Source organism: Lagopus leucura, unplaced genomic scaffold (assembly GCF_019238085.1).
Source record: "Lagopus leucura isolate 7727_CA_CO unplaced genomic scaffold, USGS_WTPT01 Super-Scaffold_739, whole genome shotgun sequence".
NCBI classification, from domain to species: Eukaryota; Metazoa; Chordata; class Aves; order Galliformes; family Phasianidae; genus Lagopus; species Lagopus leucura.
The window spans coordinates 19,554,852-19,579,402 of NW_024962255.1; the positions used below are offsets into that span (position 1 = coordinate 19,554,852).

The 24,551-nt window shown below is 37.1% G+C and overlaps 1 protein-coding gene across 1 annotated transcript in view; it reads left to right on the forward strand.

The window, feature by feature from the left end:
- The window catches only part of TNKS2 (tankyrase 2), a 28,729-nt gene extending 6,889 nt beyond the window's left edge, over positions 1-21,840 (forward strand). The window contains exons 6-27 of the mRNA XM_042863110.1: positions 286-380; positions 1,548-1,614; positions 3,125-3,311; positions 4,233-4,354; positions 4,844-4,935; positions 5,021-5,099; positions 6,149-6,320; positions 7,030-7,109; positions 7,539-7,684; positions 8,089-8,254; positions 8,548-8,767; positions 9,107-9,216; positions 9,861-10,049; positions 10,764-11,016; positions 11,676-11,758; positions 12,349-12,469; positions 12,951-13,048; positions 13,456-13,530; positions 14,534-14,639; positions 15,954-16,140; positions 17,091-17,247; positions 17,553-21,840. Coding sequence (XP_042719044.1) covers positions 286-380; positions 1,548-1,614; positions 3,125-3,311; positions 4,233-4,354; positions 4,844-4,935; positions 5,021-5,099; positions 6,149-6,320; positions 7,030-7,109; positions 7,539-7,684; positions 8,089-8,254; positions 8,548-8,767; positions 9,107-9,216; positions 9,861-10,049; positions 10,764-11,016; positions 11,676-11,758; positions 12,349-12,469; positions 12,951-13,048; positions 13,456-13,530; positions 14,534-14,639; positions 15,954-16,140; positions 17,091-17,247; positions 17,553-17,615 — 2,868 coding nt within the window. The 3' untranslated portion in view covers positions 17,616-21,840. The remainder of the gene's footprint in view (positions 1-285; positions 381-1,547; positions 1,615-3,124; positions 3,312-4,232; positions 4,355-4,843; positions 4,936-5,020; positions 5,100-6,148; positions 6,321-7,029; positions 7,110-7,538; positions 7,685-8,088; positions 8,255-8,547; positions 8,768-9,106; positions 9,217-9,860; positions 10,050-10,763; positions 11,017-11,675; positions 11,759-12,348; positions 12,470-12,950; positions 13,049-13,455; positions 13,531-14,533; positions 14,640-15,953; positions 16,141-17,090; positions 17,248-17,552) is intronic.
- The last annotated feature ends 2,711 nt before the right edge of the window (positions 21,841-24,551 follow it).

A 24,551-nucleotide genomic window follows, 5' to 3' on the forward strand; every position in this document is an offset into this window, starting at 1 on the left:
ACAGAAATGAATTGCAGAACTCAAAAATCTGTCGAGGTCCTTTGTCCCAGAATGTATTAGAAATAAAGCAGATTCAGGATTTGTGTTAATTATGTCAGTAGAAGTAGACAATGAGAAATGAACGCAGTTATGATGCGTCTGATTCAAACTCTCTGGGCTTTTTTGATATTCCAGGTGTTTTAAGGACTTCAGTAATTAGTACTGTTAATATGTTTGGAAAAAAAAAAAAAAAAGAGCAAATGCTGGTTTTGTGTTACTGATTACTGCTATGTTCTGTCGTTTCAGTCTACTCCTCTACATTTAGCAGCTGGGTATAACCGTGTAAAAATAGTACAGCTGTTACTCCAACATGGGGCTGATGTGCACGCTAAGGATAAGGGGTAGGTTCATTTTTCCTTTGTTCAGAAGAAATGAAAAATGTTCAAATTTGAGGTGAGGTATAGTAACAACATGTTAACTGTGAAGATTTTCTGAGCTGAGACTATGAGTCTTTCTGTTGTGACAAAAATACTATGTGGACAGTCTTCAGTATTGTGAAGCAGAAGAATTTAAACAGAACTGACCGTAAAATATGTAGCCTTTCAGGTATTATTAGCCATCTTATTTTTGCTTAAGAAAATACATCAGTAAATCACTGGGAAGTCAGTAAATATCATAATGGCCTAGTCTTAATTTTATTCCTACTTTTAAGTTTCTGGACTTCTTTATCAAGTGATGAAAAATTGAAGATCTGTTCTTCAGAGTTATCTGTGGACTACATTTTTAAGTGTTTGGTTGTTATCTCAGAACATGTAGTAAAATACGGATGTGCTGAGTTTGTTTATGGTTGTATAAAGTATTTTTAAAATACGTTTTTCATTATATGTATGCCTGTGTACGTTAAAGATTATGGAAAACAAACTCTTATCCATCCTTTTATCCTGTGATCCCTTCACTGCTATGCAGATAGCTGTCTGATCAGGCAACTTGGTCCATTCAGTGTTGAAATGCACTTTTGTCGTTTCTCCTTTACTAGCCCACAGTAGAAGAGCACACTTTGGCTAATTTCTCACTGGCTACTAAGACCATTCAGCTTGGTAGAACGTGAAACAGGCTTTAGAACTAGCTCTGCTGTCACTGTGGAATAATGTCTTAACAGTTACTTAAGCAGTACCAGTAAAACTCCTCTGGTATCCAAGGGAGAAAATTTTATAGCAGTGTTCTTGTGAAAAAGGAAGTAACAACTGTCACTCTAGACAGCTATTGCCTTTACTTCTTTCTCACTAAGGTTCCAAGTCTTAGAGGAGCCCTTCAGTTGCATTAAGACAGTGCAATTCATTTCTCATCTTCTTGTTAACTTACGTGTTTTTTGTTCTGAAAAAGGCTGATCAGTTTATATGGGCTCTTTTCAAACTTCTCATTTCCCCTCATTTTCATTTGAACAACTCAGGTACCACTGTTGTTTTTTTTTTTAGTGTTTAAGATGCAGCATAGTATTATTAGCAATGCTTAAATTTTGGAATTTAAATAGGAGTACTAAGATAATTTCTCTCTTCTCTCCTGTATAGAGATTTGGTGCCACTTCACAATGCCTGTTCCTATGGTCATTATGAAGTAACAGAGCTTCTAGTAAAGGTTAGTCTTTGGGGAAAAAAAAAAAAAAATTAGATTGGATAACATTAAATAAGAACAGTTTAGACTAATAGACTGATTAAATTTGCAAATTTTTCATCTTTTTAAAAACTTAAAAGTTGATAGATTCTGCTTGCTGTATGTTAGTTATCAAGTTACAGAAGTTACAGAATTTTCTGCTTGCAGGGAAGCTTTCCTCTTAAAAATGTGCTTTCTGTTTTTAACTCTTGTCTTAGAAGTTAAATGGTTTTATACCATCAAGTAAGTACTGCTGCTCTCAAGCTTTCGACCTTCACACATAAAAAATAGCCAAACGAAAAGAGCAGTACTATGTATTTAAGAATAGAAAAGTGTAAGTTTCCTGAAGGAGTGAACTTTACAGCATAAATTCTGGCCCACAATCACAGCCCTTACACCAGAGAAAAAGAATGTAAACTCAATTTGCTTATCTAAATTGTGTTAATCTTGAAGATGAAGTCTGATACACATTAAACCAAGGGCTTCAAGACGTGCCCTGCAAGAGTCTGTGCCACAGAGGGACTTAGGAACTGTATCCATTCTCATCTGTCACAGTAAATCATGAATTAAAATAGCTGAGGGGTGCTGTCAGATGACTTGGGCTGCTTGGGTTCTCAGGGAGTAGCTGGTTTTCTACCTTGAGATCTCAGTCCCCACCAATCTCAGGTTTAGAAGAAAATAAGTTAAAAATGATTAAAAGAAGCATATTTTGTAGTAAATATAAACAGACAAGTTTTTTGTTTGTTTGAACTTCACAGGCCAGTCGTAAAGTGAATCTTCTGGTACTAGGTAAAGAATGTACCTAGCCACTCCTTGTGTCTTAACTGCCAAGCTGCAGTTGTATTTCCTGTTGGTATCTGCTCCAGTAATTACTGAATTATTTTTTGTGAGCAATACAGTGTTAACAGCAGCAGTAGGTATAAGCATGTCCAATCAGACTTCCTTATGGTTAGAACTGAAGGTGTCTAGAGAAGAATTACATAGATGTTAAAGTCCAAGAGTCTTACTCGCAGAACTGTGTACTTAATGTTTTAAACCAAGATTGATTTTGCTTATTTCTTTCTGGACATCTTGGCTGTCGTTATTTGGGGGCATTTACAGAATGTGTGTTGTTCTGAGCTACTGTAACTGTTCACTGTAGAGTTTTTCTAGAGCGACAAGTAATAGGAGCTTGTCCAGAAGTGATTTGATGTAGGTGATTTAGACTCTTAATTTGATTTGACCTATTGATGAGCTGTTTGATTTTCAGAGAAGAATACCTGATGAGACTAGCTTGCCTTTAGCTTCTGTAAATGTAACTTAGAGACACCGGAGGATTAAAAACTGCAATATGTTGAAATATTCAGTTATATTGAATGTGAAAATCTGGAGAATGTCTTGGATACCATTTCCATACTAGCTTTGATTTTTATTTTAACAGTCTACTGCATTGATAAGTTTTTTTTCTAGAAATCTGGGTTTGATATTGATCTTTTTTACTGCTTTCCTTTTCAAGCACGGAGCATGTGTGAATGCAATGGATCTGTGGCAGTTCACTCCTCTGCATGAAGCAGCTTCTAAGAACAGGGTGGAAGTATGTTCTCTTCTGTTAAGTTATGGTGCTGATCCAACACTGTTGAACTGTCACAACAAAAGCACCATTGATTTGGCTCCAACGCCCCAATTAAAAGAACGATTGGCATGTGAGTATAAAATCAGTTCTGCAGTTTTAGATTGGACTGTATGCTTAGGTTCCTTGAGGTTTTCCTGTGACCCAGCAGAAGTTGAATGTGGAAAATGCTTACACTTTACTCTTAATTGTGCAATGTTTGGCATTTTATTTCACTACTTAAGATTTAAAGTTGCTGGAATGTTTCTGAAAGTAGGTCAGTTTTATTTGTAGTCAGGATGTTTTTTATGGCCTTTCTTCCCTGAATACATTTTCCCTTGTGACCTTACTGGTACGCTTTTGTTTTCCCCATTTACTCCTGTCATTGCATCGAGACTGCTGAAATATTCTTTTTTATTCCATTGTACTTTGTTAGAAGAAAAGAAAAAAATAACTGTTTTGAACATTGACTGCGTTTGTTTTGAGTATGCCACAATCACTAAAAAAAAAAAAAAAAAATTGATGAAAGGTGCTGATTTTGTTCAGCATACTTAACAGGTTGAGAAAAATGCTTTCAAATCCTGTCCCTCTGTGGTCAAACAGTGACTCTGAGGTATGTTGAAAATCTACACTAGACTTCATGGTGGCAACTAGAAATGGTTTTCCAAAGGGAAGTCAGAAGCAGAGATACTCTTGGACTTTGTACATATGCAAAGAGTGGAACCTAGAATGTGGTGGGTGGAGTAGATCTTGTTGGGTGTCTCTGCCTTTAGTTTAGAAACAAAGTGGGATTCTTGTGTTTTAACTTAACTAGTAAGTTCTATCAAGTGGTGTAAAAGCTTAAGTCTGAGCTGGAAATTTTTTGCACCAATGACTGTTGCAGGGGGAGAAGCCCCTTCAATGTCCTATCAGGAAATAAAATGGTTGTTTTGGTCTAACTCAAAGAATCAATCTTCTTGATCCTTGTAGTGTTTAGGAATGTAATGTTCTGGAATGTATGTATTTCTCTTTAAAGATGAATTCAAAGGTCATTCACTGCTACAAGCTGCAAGAGAATCTGATGTTGCTCGTATAAAGAAACATCTTTCTTTGGAGACAGTTAACTTCAAGCATCCTCAAACACATGAGACAGCACTGGTAACATTTCGGAATTTCTTAATTGTCTTGCATGTATCGTGACTGACCTAAACGTAGTAGGCAATACTTGAGGGCTCAGTTGCATTGTTAAACAGTGTAGTTGTATAATTCAAACCAGTGTCTAGAATTAAAAAAAAAAAAAAAAGTTGTTTAAGGGTAATGTTAAGACTAATACAAATTGCCTCTTTTACTTACGTTGTATGAATTCTCTTCTATAGACTGCTCTAATTTTTAGTATTAGCAAGTTAGATGTGTCAGCTTTGTAAAGCTTAAAATCTTTTGAGAGTTTGGGAAAGTATTAGAATGAATCTAAAGAGTTCATCTCTTAAGGAACTCCTTAAATTAGTAGGCTTCTTTGTATGTTTCTTTTTATGCTGCCTTTGCACACAACCAGATCTTAGTAAGTAATAAAACCTTGTGTTGGTAACTGGTTATTAATGGTTTTTAATGTTTGTTGGTTTTTTTTTTTGTTTGTTTGTTTGTTTTCAGCACTGTGCTGCTGCATCTCCATATCCTAAGAGAAAACAAGTATGTGAATTGCTGCTGAGGAAAGGAGCTAACATTAATGAAAAGACAAAAGAGTGAGTGGTTACAAGTGAATCCTAAACTTTCGTTTAGAAGATTTTGCCAAATACCTTCTGAATCACATTTTTTTTTTCTTTAAAGCTTCTTGACACCTCTGCATGTGGCATCAGAAAAAGCTCATAATGATGTTGTTGAAGTAGTTGTGAAACATGAAGCTAAGGTATGAATTAATATTTTTACTTTTCTTTTTGTTGTTTAATTTCTGTTTGTCTTTTCTTGTCACGAGAACGGAGAGCAGAGTAGACACTTGGCTGAATTTGTATTGGTAGTTATAGATTTATACCCTTAAGACACAGACTATCAATCCAGCAGTACAGTTATGCACTTTGAGACATTGTCTTTGGTCCTGTTTTATAAAATGTGCAGACATCGTTCTTTTCATGTTATTAAAAACTTATAAAATATCTTATTACCTGCTGTGTTATCAAGAAGGAGAAATTATACTCTGCTTTTAAAAAAAAATGGGAGATGCACGAACAAGAGGTTACTCAGAACTGCAAAACAGGTAGACTTTATCATGTGCAGTAAAAATTACAGTAAAAGCAAAATGTTACATCAGTACAGTGTTTTGACCCAAATGTCCACAAAAAGAGAATGTAGAAAGGAGATGCTCTGTAATTTGGGCTTGGGTTGTTCCAGACTGGTATTTTAAGTTCTTCTATATGGAAACTTGGATACAGCTTTTGGATGTGGCCTGCTGTAAAGTTTACAAAGTGATAATCAAAAGCAGTGGGACAGTAGGAAGTACAGATAAGCTTTGGGTACACAATTTTGAATGTTGGTTGCCTTGGTTGAAACACTATTATAAAGTCCTAAATCTGAAAGACTGCTCTAAGCCAATGCAGATAAAAGTGACTTTACACACTGGCACAAAAGATGCCTGCTGCACAATGAAAATTACAGTCTACATCTGTATGTGGTAAAACTGCCATAACTGTTCACACATGTTTACACACATGTGATTATTCCCGTGATTCTAAAAGGAGTCTATTCTTCCTCTGTAAGTGCAGTTATAACTTTATGAACAGCTGTTGTTTGTCTTACCTTTTTGAAATGTCGTGACCTTTGATTAGAATAACATTCAGCATATTTTCAAAGTAGGAAGAATACTTGTGAAACACTCCCATTCAGCAATGAAAGTAGCTTTAACAGCGTTTTGTTGTTACTATTTCCTTTAAGAATGTATTCTAAAGATTGTTTTATTTTTAGGTTAATGCATTGGATAACCTTGGCCAGACCTCTCTTCATAGAGCAGCACATTGTGGTCACCTCCAGACTTGTAGGTTGTTGTTGAGTTCTGGATGTGATCCTTCCATTGTATCTCTGCAAGGCTTTACAGCCTTACAAATGGGGAATGAAAGTGTGCAACAACTACTGCAAGGTACAACTGATTTATTCAAGATGTGTTTAGAAGTGATGTGATAACAAGTTACTTGCTATTTCAAGTTCTGTCAAGGAATAATAGCGAACAAACCAAAAAAGGTACTTTTTGTGGAAGGTAAAAGCTGGCTTGAGTTATTCAATTCTTATGCCATAACCTCATGAGCATGGAAACGTCCTGCTTATAGGTATGATTAAATCTCTAGTGGTGTGCAGATTGTTGGAGCTGCTCAGAATGTTTAACGGTAAAGCCACGTGGAACCATTTTGTGAAAGTCCTGATATATGGAGGGGAAGGTACAGTCTTATAAGTAGAAAATGGATTTAAAAAGAAAAAAAAAAAGGTTGCTGTGCAGTTGCTAGCAGAGGCAACAGGCTGTGTAGATTTTAATGACTGAGGTTTAGATACTATATGTGTAAGTAAGTTTCTTCAGATTAGTCTTATTCTGAAACTGAATATTTAATTGGTTTCACAGCATTCTAAAATTGGTAGGAATCATGTTCCCGTAGGCAACTTTTTAAACACTTGTAGAGTTAATAGGTACAGCTGTACATAAAAAAAAATACAGAACCAATCTATAGTTGAATAGCTTTTTCCATTAAGTCCTTGACTTCCTTTAAGTTCTTGAGATACAGAAATTATTTCCTATCCTAAATTATTTCAAGTATGTACAGTTAATGATCTGCTGCGCAATCTCACTTGTTTTGCAGAAGGTATCCCTCTAGGTAATTCAGATGCAGATCGGCAGTTGTTGGAGGCCGCAAAGGCTGGTGATGTGGATACTGTTAAAGTAAGTTTAGATCTGTCCCAGAAATAAGTGGGAATTGCATCCTGTCATTTCTTCCCCCACCAAAAAAAAAAAAAAAAACAAATGAATAGCTTTTCTTACTACTTTATGGAAGTTACAATTCGTGGTAAAACCTTTCTGTTGTGCAAAAACTATGGATAACGAAATTTTGATGTTTTCCACCTTCTGAATTTGCATTCAATTCTTACTTTAAAAATGTATGTATGTCACAGATGTGAGATTGGGAAGAGAAGGTAATTATTTTTTCAGGGGATACAACCTATGAAAAGTAATATTTCTATTTAAAAAACAGTTTTTAAAATGAAAAAAGTTTTTTCAGAAATGGGTGCGTATAACAGCATTTTATGACTCAAATTAATATGTTTCTACACCATATATAGGGATTCATGTTTTGTCTGTTGGGTTTCACAGAAACTGTGTACAGTTCAAAGTGTGAACTGCAGAGATATTGAAGGGCGTCAGTCTACACCACTTCATTTTGCAGCTGGATACAACAGGGTGTCTGTTGTTGAATATCTTCTTCAGCATGGAGCTGATGTGCATGCAAAAGATAAGGGGTAAATAATCACACTTGTGTATTTTCATGGCTATTGTTACTACTTACGTTTGTGAGCTTTTGTCTTTTGATAGCTGATGTGCGTCCCATCTTTCTTCAGTCAGTCTTTTATTTTCATGGGCGCTTCTGTTGCAACGAAGCTGTTAGTATATCCAGAAAAACATTTTGCACTTGAGACGGTTACTGTTATTCTGTTTTTACTTTTACTCACTGCTACTGGCATTTGTACTACTTTGGTAGCAGATATACGCAATATATGCATATAAGCTACTATGGAAAATGTAATTTTCTTAAAAGAGTTTTTATTATAATTGTTTAAGGTATGTTGTGCTTTAGGTTCATATCTGTGTGTGAAAAGAGATTGTTTTTTTTTTTAAGATAACCTTTTTATTATTTGTTTTCCAGAGGACTTGTTCCTTTACATAATGCTTGCTCATATGGTCACTATGAGGTTGCAGAGCTGCTTGTTAAACATGGTGCAGTTGTCAATGTAGCTGACTTGTGGAAGTTTACTCCCTTACACGAAGCTGCAGCAAAAGGAAAATACGAGATTTGCAAACTCCTATTGCAGGTACTATATATGCTTGAGAAGGGTTACTTTCTTACGTTTCTTATTCGGCCTGAAATGTGCTTGTACTTCTTAGACAGATTGGTTTGTGGTTGCTAAATGAATGAGGTAAACATTTCCCATAGGAGGACAACTATTGGCAAGTGTATTTATTTTTTTCATAGTAAGTGGAAGGCTCTCTGCAAAGGAGTCAAGAATGTGTGAAAATATTTGCTTAGTAAGGTGAAAGATTCCTGAGATGCACAATGTTTATTCTGTGTATGTGCATGCTTAACACCTGTTTTTTGTGTGCACAGCATGGAGCTGACCCCACAAAGAAGAACAGGGATGGAAATACTCCTTTAGACCTTGTTAAAGATGGTGATACTGATATTCAAGACCTACTTAGAGGAGATGCAGCTCTGCTAGATGCTGCTAAGAAAGGTTGTTTGGCTCGGGTGAAAAAGCTCTGTTCACCTGACAATGTCAACTGTCGAGACACGCAAGGGCGGCATTCAACACCACTCCATTTAGCAGGTCAGTGTTCTATTTAACTGATTAGGGTTAGTAAACTGAAGTCCTTAATTTAGTATTCTATGCATATTAGTCATCTGTTTCTCCACTCTTCTAGACTGTTTAACTTCAGTTTTCCTGTTCTGTTTAGCCCAAGAGGGTCTTTTATTGGGCATATATTGACAGAGGTTTTAAAATCAGTTAGCCTTAAGTGGGAAGCTGTCTTCTGTAACAACGCACTGTCTTCACTGGAAGGGACGTATTAACTTCCAAGTAATTTAAGTGAATTATCATTCTCTGCAGCTTGTTGAGGTAGTCTTTAAAGGTATGTTGTATTCATTCTGTCCTTTTGCACCCTTCCAGCTGGTTACAACAATTTGGAGGTTGCAGAGTACCTGCTACAGCATGGAGCAGATGTGAATGCCCAGGATAAAGGAGGTTTGATTCCTCTGCATAATGCTGCATCTTATGGGGTAAATATGTTGGACTTTGAGGATATTTTCTTACTAAAAAAATAAGCAGTGCATTTCAGTGACAGCATTGTGACCAATATTCTCCAAAAAGCTTCTGCTATTGAGTTATAGCGTAATCTTATGTATAAAAAAGTAAATAAGTAATTCAGTCATAGCAAGCTTATTGTCGTATGCAAGCAACTCTTTGAATTTGTAAAACAATGGTATGAATTGACAGAGTTGTTTTCTGAATGTGAACACATGCAAAGTCAACCACTTAAAAGGTGTTCCACAATTTATTTCTATACCTGTGCCAGTTTGATTCTACCAACAAGTCTGGTGTTGAGATACTAGTTGTGGCTCAGGATCTTTGTGCTTGGATCAAGTCTTTAATTCTTCTGGATTTGAATTCTGTTGTAGTCCCTTTTTTTGTTGTTGTTGTTGTTTTTTTTTCCTCCCCCACTAGAGAATATTAGTCTTTTATCAGAATGTAGTAGGTCAGGAAGAAAACACCTCATCTTAAAACTTTTATAGTAATGGCAAAGTAAATGCATTGTAAGGAAAATCAAAATGAGAATTGCAGAGAAATTATCAGCAGTAGTTGTGAGTTAACTTAATATTTGGTAGTACACTGGAATACACCCCTGATGGTTTTATTTTTCCAGCATGTGGATGTGGCAGCTTTGCTTATAAAGTATAACGCATGTGTGAATGCTACAGACAAGTGGGCTTTCACACCTTTGCATGAAGCAGCCCAGAAAGGAAGGACACAGCTTTGTGCCTTGTTGCTGGCACATGGGGCTGATCCTACACTGAAAAACCAGGAAGGACAAACACCTTTAGACCTGGTCACTGTAAGTATTGGGGTTCTTGGGAAATCTGTTCTTACCTGGTTCTTGTGGCGGCTTACCTTAAATGACTCTCACTATGGGTTTTCTTGTTCATATGTGTCTTACAGGGAATGTTAGTAGAGCATTTTTAAACCTTTAAATATTTTCTTGCTCGAGGCTTACTTCAAAATGAGGCAGGGGAAAAAAGCACAAAAAGAATTTGTGCTTATAAATTAATGCTCTTAATTTAATACTTAGATTTTTAACTAATAAAAAAATTGTAGTAATCAAACGTAAGCAAACTTTATAGCAACACGAATTTGGGAAACTATCTGACAGTTAGGGCTTTGATGGCTTGTCTCTCTCTCCAAGTTTTATAATACAATCCAAAGTTACCCAGAGTAAATTTGATTTCATAAAATCTTAAAAAAAAAAAAAAAAAAGTAGTTTTTCCTACAAACGTAGTTTTATTTAACTGTCTTATAAGCTTTTGAGAAATATTGAAGTAAAAACTTTTTGTTTTATTACCATTTGTGTTTATAAGCATCTTACAGAATTGTCTGTGCTATTAGCATAAAAGCTCTTTGTTGAATTGCACTGTAAAATATGTTTTCCAATATGCATTTGTTTGTTTTTTAGTATACTTAGGAATAAGTCTGGAATGATGATGATGCGTTTAGGATAAACAACTCTGTAAAAATGTTTCTCTGTTTTAATAAATTGTCTTCTGATGTTCAGGCAGATGATGTCAGCGCACTATTGACAGCAGCAATGCCTCCTTCTGCCTTACCATCTTGCTACAAACCTCAGGTTATAAGTGTATCTCAGACAGCAGGTTCTACAGCTGATCCCCTGTCATCTGTTCCGTCCAGTCCATCCAGTCTGTCTGCTGCAAGTAGTCTTGACAATTTGTCTGGTAGTTTTTCTGAACTTCCATCAGTTGTTGGTACAAGCAGTGCAGAGGGAGCTACTGTTCTGGAGAAAAAAGAAGGTGAGGCTTTCTCAATTAGGAATGAGTAACAGTTTCTACTGTGTTATGGAACACATCTGTCAAGTTTCCCAAAAGATATACGCAGTTTCTGTGATGTAGAACATACACAATATCCCTATTCATTACAATTCATTACACTGTCATTAGTGAAGAGCAGAAGTCTAAAAATCTTGCAGTACAAGATTTTAGTGTTTTCTCCTTACAGAGTATCTTCAAAAGATTCTTTCTTTCTTCTATACAGACTCAGAAGGGTGAACTGTCTTAAAAGAGAAATCAGATGAAATTTGACTCCATTCCAATCAGTGTTTTACAACTAATTTTATCCAGTTTCTGAAAGGTTAGACCAGATGTTCTGAACAGGTTACTTCTATAATGTGTTAGTTCTCAAAATATTTGCTGTTTGAACATCCATTTCTATTAGGTAGGTTGTTGCTTATCTCATGGAGGCAAAAAGACCACTTCTGTGTGTGTACACATGTACACAGATGATGGAGTCAGGGTTGACTGATTGTTGTCACTAGTTAGTGACAGATATTTATTTCCTATTTTCACAAGGCCAGGAATTTCTTTACCTCCCATAATTGTCACTGATAGTAAGATTGTATTTTGTTATGTAGTACATACATGAATATTTCTTCTGAGGTTTTTCTTTTATCCAGTCTCAGGTGTAGATTTCAGCATAAATCAGTTTGTGCGGAACCTTGGCCTTGAACATCTAATTGACATATTTGAGAGAGAACAGGTGAGTGAGTATGTACACTTATTTCCAGATACTCTGTTAGAAAGTAAGGCAATAAATACTGACTGGTTAGAGTAGTGTAGTTAGGTATATTTAAAATAAGTCAGTGTTACCAACTTGGAATGGAATGAAGGAAAGGTTCATACTTGCAGAATTTTTTATGTATGTTAATGTAGATGTGCATTATATATATATATGTGTGTGTGTGTGTGAATATTTATATGCATGTAAGTAAGACCTATGAACAAGAGTGTACCAGTTTGAGAGTATAGCTCTGTTTCCTTTCAGTGGTATACATGGTGAATAGTAGTACATACTGGTTAGAAATTTGTGTTTATTTCTCAGTCAGAAACGTGATCCTTGCTAATGATACCAGTTGCTTGGTTGTGTGTTTCATAGCATATTTATTTGCAGACAAAAGTTTGGAGAAAACAGTTGAATCAGAGCTAAGGACAAGAATAGTGTCCTAAGTTGTGTATATTTTCTTACTCGCTTTTTGCCTCAGCAGTTGTGCTGTATGTTTCTGCTGTCATTGGCAGCTGTGTTGTTCTGTTTATGCTGTTGTACAAAAAATGATCTATCTCCCATTCTAGATAACACTTGATGTGTTGGTTGAAATGGGACACAAAGAATTGAAGGAAATCGGAATTAATGCTTACGGCCATAGGCACAAAATCATTAAAGGAGTTGAAAGACTGATTTCTGGACAGCAAGGTATATGCTTGTTTCAAGTTATTATGTAATACTGCTTTTGTAGAATCTGTTTCAGTAATACCTCAGATTATCCCAGGCAGTGACATTGTTGTCTGTCAGTGCTTTTGTTAATTTTCTGTATCTTGCTCTTGTGCTCATATACCTTAGTATGTTTGTGTTGCAAGCACTTCAGACTGATTCTGTTATGATACCATTATCAGACTCTGGGACTCTGCAAAAGGACAGGTTCCATGTTTTTCCACTGCCTAATGTTGAAATGAACTCTCAAGCAGGCAGCAGCTTATGTGTAGTTGCCCTGTCGTGTATGTTGGAAATAGCAGGCTAAGCACAGGCACGTGGGTTGATGTGTCTGAAATGTTCATTCCTATGGAATGTGTTCTCAGAAAATGGATCTCTTAAAACTGTGTTAATGGTGATCATGCCAAACTGGCAGTCTGAAAGCAGTTTCTGAAGCTGCTGCTATGTTTTGTTGTATTCACAGGACTTAACCCATACCTGACTCTAAACACCTCCAGTAGCGGAACTCTTCTCATAGATCTTTCCTCTGAAGATAAGGAGTTTCAGTCAGTAGAAGAGGAGGTATGCCTCTCTTTGTAACTTCTCAGTATTTTTTGTTAGTTCCACTACTGATATGGCCAGAGGGCATTGCTAGACAATTGAAGTATGATTAATATTTATAAGTATAGTAAGAAACTTGCAGTAAGGATACTTCAAGTTTCCATCTTAATTATACCACTATTACAGTCCGTGCTCATGAGATTGGTATTTTTTTCTTAGTAATGTTGTTACTGCTGCTCATGTTTTTAACACTGTGCAATATAGAAAAGCTCTTGCATGTAACACAAATTCTATACTACCAATTGCCTGCCTGTTAAGGCATGTGTTTAAGTCACTTCCTTGCGAAGTATAGTAATCACACAAGACAGTTATGAAGAAACATTAGTCCAAACAGAATAAAGGCAATCTTTCTCATTTGAAATCTTCAGATGCAGAGTACTGTCCGAGAGCACAGAGATGGAGGACATGCTGGGGGAGTCTTCAATAGATACAACATTTTAAAGGTGACTGTCACGTTTTCATGACTAAGTGATCTGGCCAAAATTATCCTTGACTTGTCCATAAAATGCTCTGCATTTATTTGTTGAATTCTGTAGGAGATGTGTCATTCTGAGACATGCACAGGGAAAAGATTATCCTCCAGGGAAATTCAAAGAGTAGGATGATATGGGAAAAACTACTTACAGGTCAATAAACATTAAAAAAAAAAAAAAAAAAAAAAAAAGATTTGACATAAAAGGACCTCACAGAAAACTGCAGAATATCTGAAGAAAAATATAGAAGATTTCATAGGAAACAAAGGCTTACTTCCATTAAGGAAGTGTGAGCAAAAAGCAGGAAACAAGGAGTGAAAACAAAACTTTTGAGGGATGGAAGTGAAGGGACCTAGTATGGCTTGATCTAAAACCAAAGCAGCTTAAAGCAACAGGAAGTAGACAACCTTTGTTTAAATAATTCAGCAGAATTTCAGTTTGCATTTTCTCCTGGAGAAATGGTTGTTTTAGTTAAAATTGTAAGTTGCTAATTTCTTAAATACAGATTTTATGCTAACCTAATATGACACTTCTGTAATAGAACAAATGCACTGTCTACACACAAGGCTTTGTTACTGCTCACCCTACCTTTGCTTAGGGTACCTTAATTATTCTAGAGGTCTTCCACGAAGACTCTTCTTTATTTAGATGGCTTTATCAGTCTATTCTCGGAGGGATACTGCGGCATAATTGTGACTGGGCCTGCTAAATGCAAATTAAGAAGGTTTAAGATGTTTAAAAGTAATTGATTCTTAATTAAACGTATAGTATTTACTCAGTATACTGCAGTAACACTTGTGAGGGTAAATTAAAGAATTCTGTTGGTTTTTTTTGAGTTTTAAGGAAAGAAATATTCTTTAGGTATTCTTTAAGCATTTTAAAGTGTTGTGATACAACTAATGTATGTTAAAAATCTGTCATGTAAACACAGGTTTTCAATTTGGGGATTAAACTTATATTTTTACTGTTTCAGATTCAGAAAGTCTGCAACAAAAAGCTGTGGGAAAGATATACTCACAGGAGGAAAGAGGTCTCTGAAGAGAATCATAACCATGCTAATGAAAGGATGCTGTTTCATGGTGAGATGTTGGAATGTGTCTTAGATACTCATCTAACTGTCAGTGCTATTTAGTGGAGGGTTTCTGTTGGATATATGTATTAGATTTTTTTTCAAACATTTTATTAAGGCACAATTCACTGGATTCTTCTTCTGAAACTTGCACAGCCATGTTTCTCCCACAGGAGACTATGAAGTTCTAAGTGAAAACACTTTAGCTGTAACGAATGGAGGCTAAGGGAATGTGCCTCATCCTTCATTAAGTTACCAGAACAATGTTATTGGTTGTTTGATGAAAGTGATGAAGGATCAAACTATTCTACTATGAGCTGTGGGGGTTGTTTGTTTAATTGGTAATTAAGTTCTTACAGCCTTTACTGGAATGATGAATAAATAAATAAAGGTTATACCAAAGCTAGTGGAAAGATGTCTTGCATGCAGTTATGCAGTTTGTGCTGATAGAGAAATTAAATACATCTACTGTGCTTTCGTACAGTGAAAAAAACTACTTAGTTCCCAACACAAGGTTACTCTTGGAAGTTGCAGTAACACAGCAATTATTGCTTGCCCAGACTGACAGAGATCAATATACTGTCTTTTGATTGTGGTCTGTACCTGCATAAGAGGAACCAGCCTCTTGATGGAATGATCTTTTTTTATAGAAAAGACTGGAGATTATTTTTACTGTAACTCCTTACATAACTGAAATGCCATGTTCTCTTAGAATAGCTTTTCTCTAAAAATTCCCTCATATTCATACCGTGGTATGAAATCTTACTAAAAGAATACATTTTTATCAGAATTAAAGAATATAATGCATCTCAAGATCCAGAGTCTAACTTTTTAATAGGTTATTTTTGAAGTCTAAATGTTATGACCATTGGTTGCAAGTAAATAGTGAAAAAGAATGCTGGAGAGACAAACAGCTTTTGACAGTTGCTGCACAGTTTTGTTTGGAGTCTATTTTTTAACTTCTTTTTTAAGTGCAACTTATTAAGAAGAAAATGGGATTTGTGTAGCAGCGCAGCCCAGAATCTATGATATGAAGCCATGCTGAAGGGAATGCAGATTCACTGAGCTTTCTCTTGTAGCAAGTTATTTGAGATACTATCCTTTGCAAATACGTGATAAGCTGACACTTTTTGGCACCTATCCCTTGCATAAAATCTTTAGCAAACTGGTCCTGTAAATTGGAGCTCGGAATTTGTGGAGATAGATTTCGCTCTGTGTGTGTGAGGAAATGGGATACCGAAAAGAAAAAAGTTGGGGGATGATAGTAAAATCGTTACAAATTTCTGTGTGGTGTACTTTAAATATTTTACTTCCCTTCTCTTAGGCTCCCCGTTTGTGAATGCAATCATTCACAAAGGCTTTGATGAAAGACATGCTTATATAGGTGGCATGTTTGGAGCTGGGATTTATTTTGCTGAAAATTCTTCCAAAAGCAATCAATATGTGTATGGGATTGGAGGTGGCACTGGATGTCCAATTCACAAAGACAGATCCTGTTATGTTTGCCATAGGTAAGTTATGATCTTTTACATAAAAGAATCCGATCTTGATTTGCTGGTCTACAACACGGTGTGCAAATTAGCAGATTCTGTGGGAAAAGATTTCCTTGGTAACAAGGCCTTTTTAGCACTGCTGTACACTGAGCCTAGCAGAGATGATTAAACAACCTTGATATTTATATTTCAGAACCTTCAGCTATCTTCATTGTATATAACCAAGACTTTGCTCTTAAAAATCAGACTTCGAGAGCAAGGAGGGTCTGCTAGCTGCTTGTGTGAAAAATGTAGCACTATCAGTGTGCTGCCCATTTGATCGTCTGTCACAGAGACAGGAAAAACTCAATGATGCTCAGATGCTGTATTGAGGAACAATTTGGCACTTTGGAAGAGATCATCTCATGTCACTGCTGCTTCAGACAATAAAATATAGGCATGGATTTATGCAATCTCTGATACTACCAGCATTCTTAAATCCTTGAGTCTGTACCCGTATTCACGTTATACTGTTACCATTTTCTGGTACTCTCAAATAAAAATAAGAATCTTCTTGAAGTCTAGAGAATGTCAGTTTAGTCAGGCTGTTAGATAGAAATCTGATGTTAGAGCATCAGGGAAATATGATGTTAGCATGAATAATTTGAGAGCGGGGACCCATAGAAAATTAAAATGGAAAAGGGGAGGGGAGGGAAAGCTCAGTGAAAAATCTTGAGTGCTTTGTTAAGCACACTGTGTCCAGTAAGTATTTGTTTGCTATTAACAGCCCTTTTCTCAGATGGAAGAACTTTTCCAAAGATGCCATAACTTTTGTCCTTCCAAACAAAATTTCAGAATTTTGCAAACTACGGAGATTACCTGAAGTGTTCATAAAGTGCGCAGTTCTCAAGCAACAGTTTAAAATTACAGTCTTTCTAGTGCTATACAAGCATTCTTTAGTCACGATCCTTTTTTCCCTTTCAACACAGGCAGTTGCTGTTTTGTCGTGTAACACTGGGCAAGTCTTTCCTGCAGTTCAGTGCTATGAAAATGGCCCATTCTCCCCCTGGACATCACTCAGTTACTGGGCGACCCAGTGTAAATGGACTGGCATTGGCAGAATATGTCATTTACAGAGGGGAGCAGGCAAGTTGCTTTTTTGGTTTGGATTTTCAGACTCTTTTTTTAAGGCAGTGTAGTATGTTGCCTTTTGTGGGGTCTTTTTTGTTTTTGTTGTGTTGCTTTCACTCTGTGTGGTAGAAATAGCTGTTGTCTTAAACTCTAGCTGTGGCTGAAAGTGAATTTTCTTTGTTGTCTGAATACTTGAGGCATTCTGCCATTTGGCATTTTGTCTTTTTCTTTGACAATAGACATTTTTTTCTTTTACAGCAAATGTTCTGAATGTATCCAGAAAATGTAAACTTAATAAAGAATGTGTGTTACTCTTTCAGGCTTATCCAGAATACTTGATTACTTACCAGATCATGAAACCTGAAGCCACCACTGAAGCTTAAGACAAATTACGTTTGAGAAACCATCAGTCTTGGATGTGAAGATACCAATGTCTGCCATCCTGTTAACTGCAATGAGTTGTTGAAAAAAAAAAAAAAAATCTTCCATCCACAGGTGGTGTGGTAGCAAATGTGAATAAAATCTGCCGTTTTTGACTTGATAAAGCTTTAATAATGTATAGTATGTTTTTCTAAAATTTCAGAATTGTCCTCTTTTTCAGCACTTTAACAGACACCATTCCAGGCGTAAACTGCGGTTTGCCTGTACTAAATTAAAACAAAAATTAACTTGAAACAATGGTTTTATACAATACTGCGTTGAAATATAACAGAAATTATAATGCTCTATACAGGAAATCATTTTACTAATATTGTGTTCTTTAAAACACTGCATTTACACTGAAAATGTTTCCGTTTGTAAAACTGTAAATAAGAGCTTTTGTACTAGCTTGGTATTTATTTACATTGCTTTGTAATATAAGTGTTTTAGAACTGCAACCTTGTACAAAATGTTTTTTTTCCAAATGTTGGTTTGTTCATCTGTTTGCTTATGCACAATAGATTTGAAAAGCCAATTTTTTTTCAGGGTTTATAATTTGTTTGGGGGAGAGAAAACAAATTTTATCTGAAGAAGTTTAGAAATAGCCAACTTTAGATTGAATATTCAAATTTTTGTTCTGTAGTTTTATTTATGAAATATACATTCCTGAGAACGATAGGCTATGAAAATATTCCAACTGAATGCTAGGGTGTTCTTCCACCTCTTTACTAGAGTCTCGTATTTTTATTTCTGTAAAATGTCTTCTGAAGTTTTTATTTAACTGTAGCGATAGTTGAGCTGTATCCTCACTTCAAGGCTAGTAGACCTTGCAAGTTAGTTTTAATAAATTATTTTCCTTGAATGTAGTTGGCAAATTAACCTCAAGGAGGTCTGTCTCGAGTTCCTCTTGCTTCCATTTAAGCCTGGAAGTTAAATGGTTCATTCCTAATGTGAGGGTGGCAGCTTGGCCTTCTCCATATGATTATTTTGCTAAATGCATCTCCTTGTTAGTGCCCTCAGGATGTGAGTATTGCAAGGTGGAAATGTTGAAACCATCACGTCGTCTCCTGTGTTTCTTCCATGTTCATGTTCAAGCTGCAGTTGAAGCACTTGTCTAGAAGCGTGCTTGCCTGCAGTGCTTCTGAGTGAGTGGAGCTGATGGAGGCACAGCTCAGGGCCCTTGTGCTCAGGCTGCTGGATGAGCAGCGCAGAAGTGGGACCTGCGGTTCTCCCGTGGTGACGGCTGCCCACGGTCCTCTGCTAAGGCACTGCTGTGGAAAAGGAATGCCAAAGGTATCGCCCCGTGCCAGGTCATGTTCAGGGTTATTGAATGCGCTGATGGGTTCGGTCGGCCCTCCCATAGCTTTCATGTGTATTCTACTTCTTTTCCATCTGCAGTTTTTGCCTACATATTTCAAAAATATGTAAATACCAATCAGAGTTCGTTTGTTTTTAACGTGGTTAGGAGTATGTTTGAGTTGTTTTATATTTCTGCACACAGCATAGTGTCCCGGAAGACAATTTGGTTGCTGGCCATGTAACCATGGTTTTAAATGTAGTAACTGGTCAAGATAATGAAAACGTCTTGCTGATGTGGTGGTTATGTGATTATGCTCTATGTAAAAATGTACTGAATCTTACCCAGTTATGTGGGGAATCTGAGTAATAAGATTGCATAACTTATCTCTTGCAGAAAGTGACATTGGCTATGAATAAAAAAGGCTTTGATTTTTAGGTACTTTTCCCAGCATGTTGCCTGTTCCTTTGGTGTAGTAACGCTGGAATTGGTGTTCATGCAAAACCTGTTAAGTATGTTTAAAACTTCTTTGTTATTACTACAATGCTTCATTCTCTATGAATGATCACCTAATGTCTTGTAAAATATTGTGGTATGATAGATTTAAGTGGTACCACAACACTGGTTTTGTCTGTTTGGGGATTTTTTGAGCTGTTTTGGTTGTTTTTTGTTTTTTTTTTGCATGACATACCTTGCACTCTGAAGATGGAAGCTGTAATGATTTGATAATATTGACTGTTGAGGTGAATCTTTAATCTCGTGTGCAATTAGTTCTGCTTTACTCATCCTAAAGTGTCTTTACATGTACTGTATAACATTCCATATTCATTTAACACTAAATAAACTTAATTCACCGGTTTTCTGGTAGCATGAGTAATTACAGATGTAGTGTGTCAACCCATCGTTTTGAATGTTAGCATGCATTAGCAGAGGGGAAATTAATTGCATTAGAGAAGCGTGGACAAAAACCTGTAAATACTGTGGAAACTTGTAGTTTGGTGTATAACTAACTAACTGCTTTAGCTGACAGTGCAGATGTTTTAGTGAGCTGAAGCTTCCATCTACATTTATTACGCATTTAAAACTGCATTATCTGGTCCTAAGCTGGAAGAAAATGGCCTCGAATTGCTTCTATAAAATGAAGAGTAGCCTGAAAATTTGGACCTTTCAGGTTAGCGTATTGGTAGCAGTGTGATAAACAACTTACTGATAGTACTAAGTAAATAGTTCTCTTTCAGTAGGAGTGTTTGTGTGGTAGGTGATTTCCAAAACCAACTTGAACAGAAGGTGTAGACAGAGATGATCGCTAGATGGCAGGAGAGTAAATCTGTAGTAAGACAGAAGATGATGAAATTCCTTAAGGTATCTTGGGAATAAAATTACAAAGAAAATCATCTCTGAAAACTTTTCCTATCTAGGTTGTTACCAGAAGCAAACAAAATAAATTTAACTTTCCATTCTGCATTTTGTAAAGTAATTAGTGTAAAAAAAACTGCTTCAACTAAAGAAATTGAAAATGTTAATTTTTTTCAAAACTATATTCATAGTAAGAGTTCAGTTCTCAGAAATAATTTGGCAAGACTCTTCTGCTGTATGTAACTGAAAACTAAGATTTATCCATGCAGTGTGTGTCCAGTGTTCAAGAGCTGTGTTGACACTGATTTTGAGTGGAGTAGATTGTATAAAAGGAGTTGCTCCTGTCTTTTTCTACCCTGAACTTCCCCATTAAGCGTCATGCTGTGTGTGCCTGTACATGTGTATTTTTGAGTATGCACACACATGCTTTTTCCCTTACCTCGTTCACTACAGAGGAGCAATAACACTGGAGCTGCAGTGGCTGAGGATGGTGGCAGCGGGGGCAGTGCTGTAGCTGAAGGTGCACAGGGGGCACGTGCCTCTTGCTGCCCCATAACAGAAGCCGTGGGGAACCAGAAGCCGTGGGGAACGGTGCTCTGGAGCAGCACAGGGAGGGGATTTTTACTCTGGCTGTGTGCCTCCCCAGGTGACCAGGAAGAGCTGCAGGCAGCCAGAACAGAGAGCAAGACAATGAGAAAAAGCACGTAGATGACTGGTTTGGAGTTAATGTGTTCTGCTCTGAAAAGGGGAAGGTTGATAACAGAGAAGACAGGAGGGGACAGAGACACTGCCTTTGAAGAAAGAAATGCAAATTGTAAGGGTGCTGTGAAGTTAAGGTTATTTCTGTCTCATTTTTGAGTCGAAATGGCAAACAAATGTTGATGCATAGACATTACAGGGATTTCAAAATAGCAGCTCTTGTTAAGAGCTCAAGTAGTTGTAAGGAGAAAATTGCAGCCAATTCAAAACCATCACTTTAGACCTGGGAAGTAACATATGCAAGCAAATGAAATAGGATTCAAAACCTGAAAGCAAACATCCTGAGCAGTAGTTCTTAAAAGGATTGTTTGGTAAGCAGTATCAGAGACAACTGCCAGTCAAAACAGCACAGCAGCTCATACCCTTACTCTGTATACCACTGGATGGAAGTAGTCTGGGAGGCATAGTGAAATCATGAAAACAATTTGCAAGAGATACAAGAGTCTCACGTTATACGCATAGCAGCTTTTAATAGCCAAGAACCTGCTGTAAGCAAAGTGTTCTGCATTAGGCGTGCCCACTGCCTGCCTCCTGAGCCCTCCCTTCTCCCAGAACCGCCAGCTTTTTGAAAAAGGACTTAACTCAATGTATGGCTTAAATGCTTCGTGTATCAAGTTTGGGTTATGTTTACTTTTGCAGGAAGAAGAAGAAGAAGTAATGATGTAGTGTTGTGCAATTAATAGCTTAAATGTTGTTAATTGTGTAGTAGGGCGAATTATGTATTACAGATGCTTTATTGTAATATCAATAAATAGCATATTTTCATTTTAAAACTATTTTTAAAACAATGTTTAAAATGTCTCCTTCACTGGACTGATTCTGCAGCGCAGGTTTGGGGGATTTGGTGGTTCATTGTCTTTGCCTGACTGGAACACTGCTATGACAGCAGGGTTGGACTTGCTGAGCAGATTCCTGGTTTTAGATTAACAAATGTTCTCATATAAGTAAACAGGATAAAATCCCACGTGTTTGTCTCAGAATTTCAGTATTTTCAGAAAAAAGTAATCAGGACTGTATTTATTAATTTAGCAACAAAGATACTGTATGGCTGTGAACTGGAACAAACTCAGGCTCAATGTACTTGTCCTTTTGTATCTAATTCTGAAGGTAAAACGTAACCAGGAGTTCCCAAGCAAATTAATGGCATATGTCATATAGCTTGAAAAATTTATTCTGATTTCTTCTTTTTCATAGCGCTTATCTCTTTCAACGTAGTGGAATTCCTTTATCTATTTGTACTCAGTCTGGGTAGGTTCCTTCCAAGTGCACTCTTTAACAGTGCTACCTGAAGAGGAGTAACAAGCATTGCTCTGTTGTCATTACTACATGGAGGTCAGATCAGGATTCAGAGCGTGGCCTTGCAGAGGAAAGGCTGTGCACACGGCTTGGCTGGAATGGCATGTCCCAAGCTCAGCCCGGGGGGCTCAGCAGGCTGTGTCTGATGGCATGCGGCCGGGATGTACGAGTCCTACATAAAGTGTAATTTCCATCACCTATAGATAGCAGTCAGCCTGAAATTGTCTGTGTTGATGGAAAGTCTTGTCTTCCCGGTTGTTTCTCTGCAGCGTTCTCTGTAACTGAGCCTGGTTTATCTTTCCAGCTGAGCTGTATACCAAGGTGTTTCAGTCAGAGCTCAGAGAGCCACAAGATCCAGTGAGAAGCTGAAAGGCATTCCAGTTTGGATGGAAGGAAGTTTCTTACCTAGGAGTAACATGGATGGCTTTCACACAAACATAGCTGCTGTTGCTCTTTACTGTACACACCTGTGAAAGCAAAATAGATTGATCTGGGTTGATAATAAAGAACCTAAAGTGCAATGGGCAATTTTCAACTTTGTATTTGAGTAGGATAAATGTGTGTATGTTTTTCTTTGATTTTGAGAACTGTACTTGCTTTGAAGTAGGACATTTTTATTCTTGATGTTAAAAGCATGAAAGTAAGATCATGCCAGAGCTGTTTGGTGTTTTAAGCAGCTTCAGAGTAAGAGGTATCTGCCTCCATGAAGGGAACTATGTCCACTTGTACTTATAGTTTAGAATTCAAGAAATTAAGTTGAGAAGCACATACCACTAATTGTTAAGAACAAGATAATCTGCATATTAACGCTGTAAAACCAATGGGAAATCTATAGCTCTGTATGTGGAAAGCAGCACAAGGGAGACCACCAGTTCTGACAATCAGTCATTCACATTTCCCACTGTTTTCCCCTATTGTAGCAAAATGTGAGAAGCTGCTCTCAAGGCCACACATACAATGCTCTCTATTGGTCTTTACTGAGGCATGATCAGCATCTCTGCTGAAAGTGCCAGCATCAAAGAAGTGCTACTTGATGACATCTGGCAGCCTGGCTTTGCTACAGATAGATTTATGAGCTGTGAAAGATGGTCAAATTAACGTCTTCTGCATTCTTGATAGGATTAGGGTTTCTGGGACATGCGGGTATTTGCATATCCCCTGACTTTCCACATTGGCATTGTGTTTCTGGCTCATTTTAATAGATTTTTGTGAGGGGCTTTCTCCCTTTTACATCCTGCTATTTTTCAGTTGCTGTTGGCAGTGACACAGATGTGTTGGTTTAAGAGACCTGGTAGAAATCATACCTCTTGGTCTGACTTCTTCCAGTTAAAATCTTAATCAAGAGCAGCAGCAGCAGTTGCAGTAAACAATTTCACTTGAGGAAAGTTGTGCTTCACTGGGGATGAGCTTGCATGTGTGTGCACACGTATGCATCAACCTGAATGACCTTTTATCAGAGCAACACTGAAGTTGCTGCTAGGAGTTAAAGAGAGATCTGACCCAAGCCGAGCCCAGAAAATGCAATTCAGAGCATTTACAGAGATGAGGAGAACAGAACTGCTATCAGTTCTCTGTAACAAAGATTTCAAATGTTTGGTGATCTTTAGAACCAGAAGTCAAAAGCAGATGATTGTGCCCCTTTGCTGCAATGAGGGAGTGGGAATGCTCCAAAACTTGGTGCCTTGCTCCACAAAATGGTCAGCACTTCTGGGAGGGGCCCAGGAGCTGCCAAAAGCATCTGCCAGTTAACTGCAGGTATTAAAGAAAATAGTAGAAGGCTGTGTCTCCACATGCAGTTTAATGCACAACCATTTCATCTTGCTGTTAAGCACCAGTATATCTGTTTTGCCTTTTATGTAGCACCAGTATTTCATTTGGCAGGATGATGGTGAACTGAGCGTTTCTGCTGCCTGTCTATAATGACAGCTTTTGATACTTTTCACTACAGCCTACTGTGGGTTTTCTTGACAAAAGAACAGATTATGCAGACATTTGGAGTAGCAATTCCACTTTGTTTTCCAGTTCCAAATAGTCTTTTTTTCTGATCATAAGCTGTCCCATCCAAGCCTGCCATCAGTGAACTCAGAGAGAATCTATTAGAACACCTTAAAGCTGCCTCAAAAATAAGTATTTTGTACCTCCTTTCTTCCCATGTTTTCTTCTTGGGTTGCAAATTTTTTATGGCATAAGG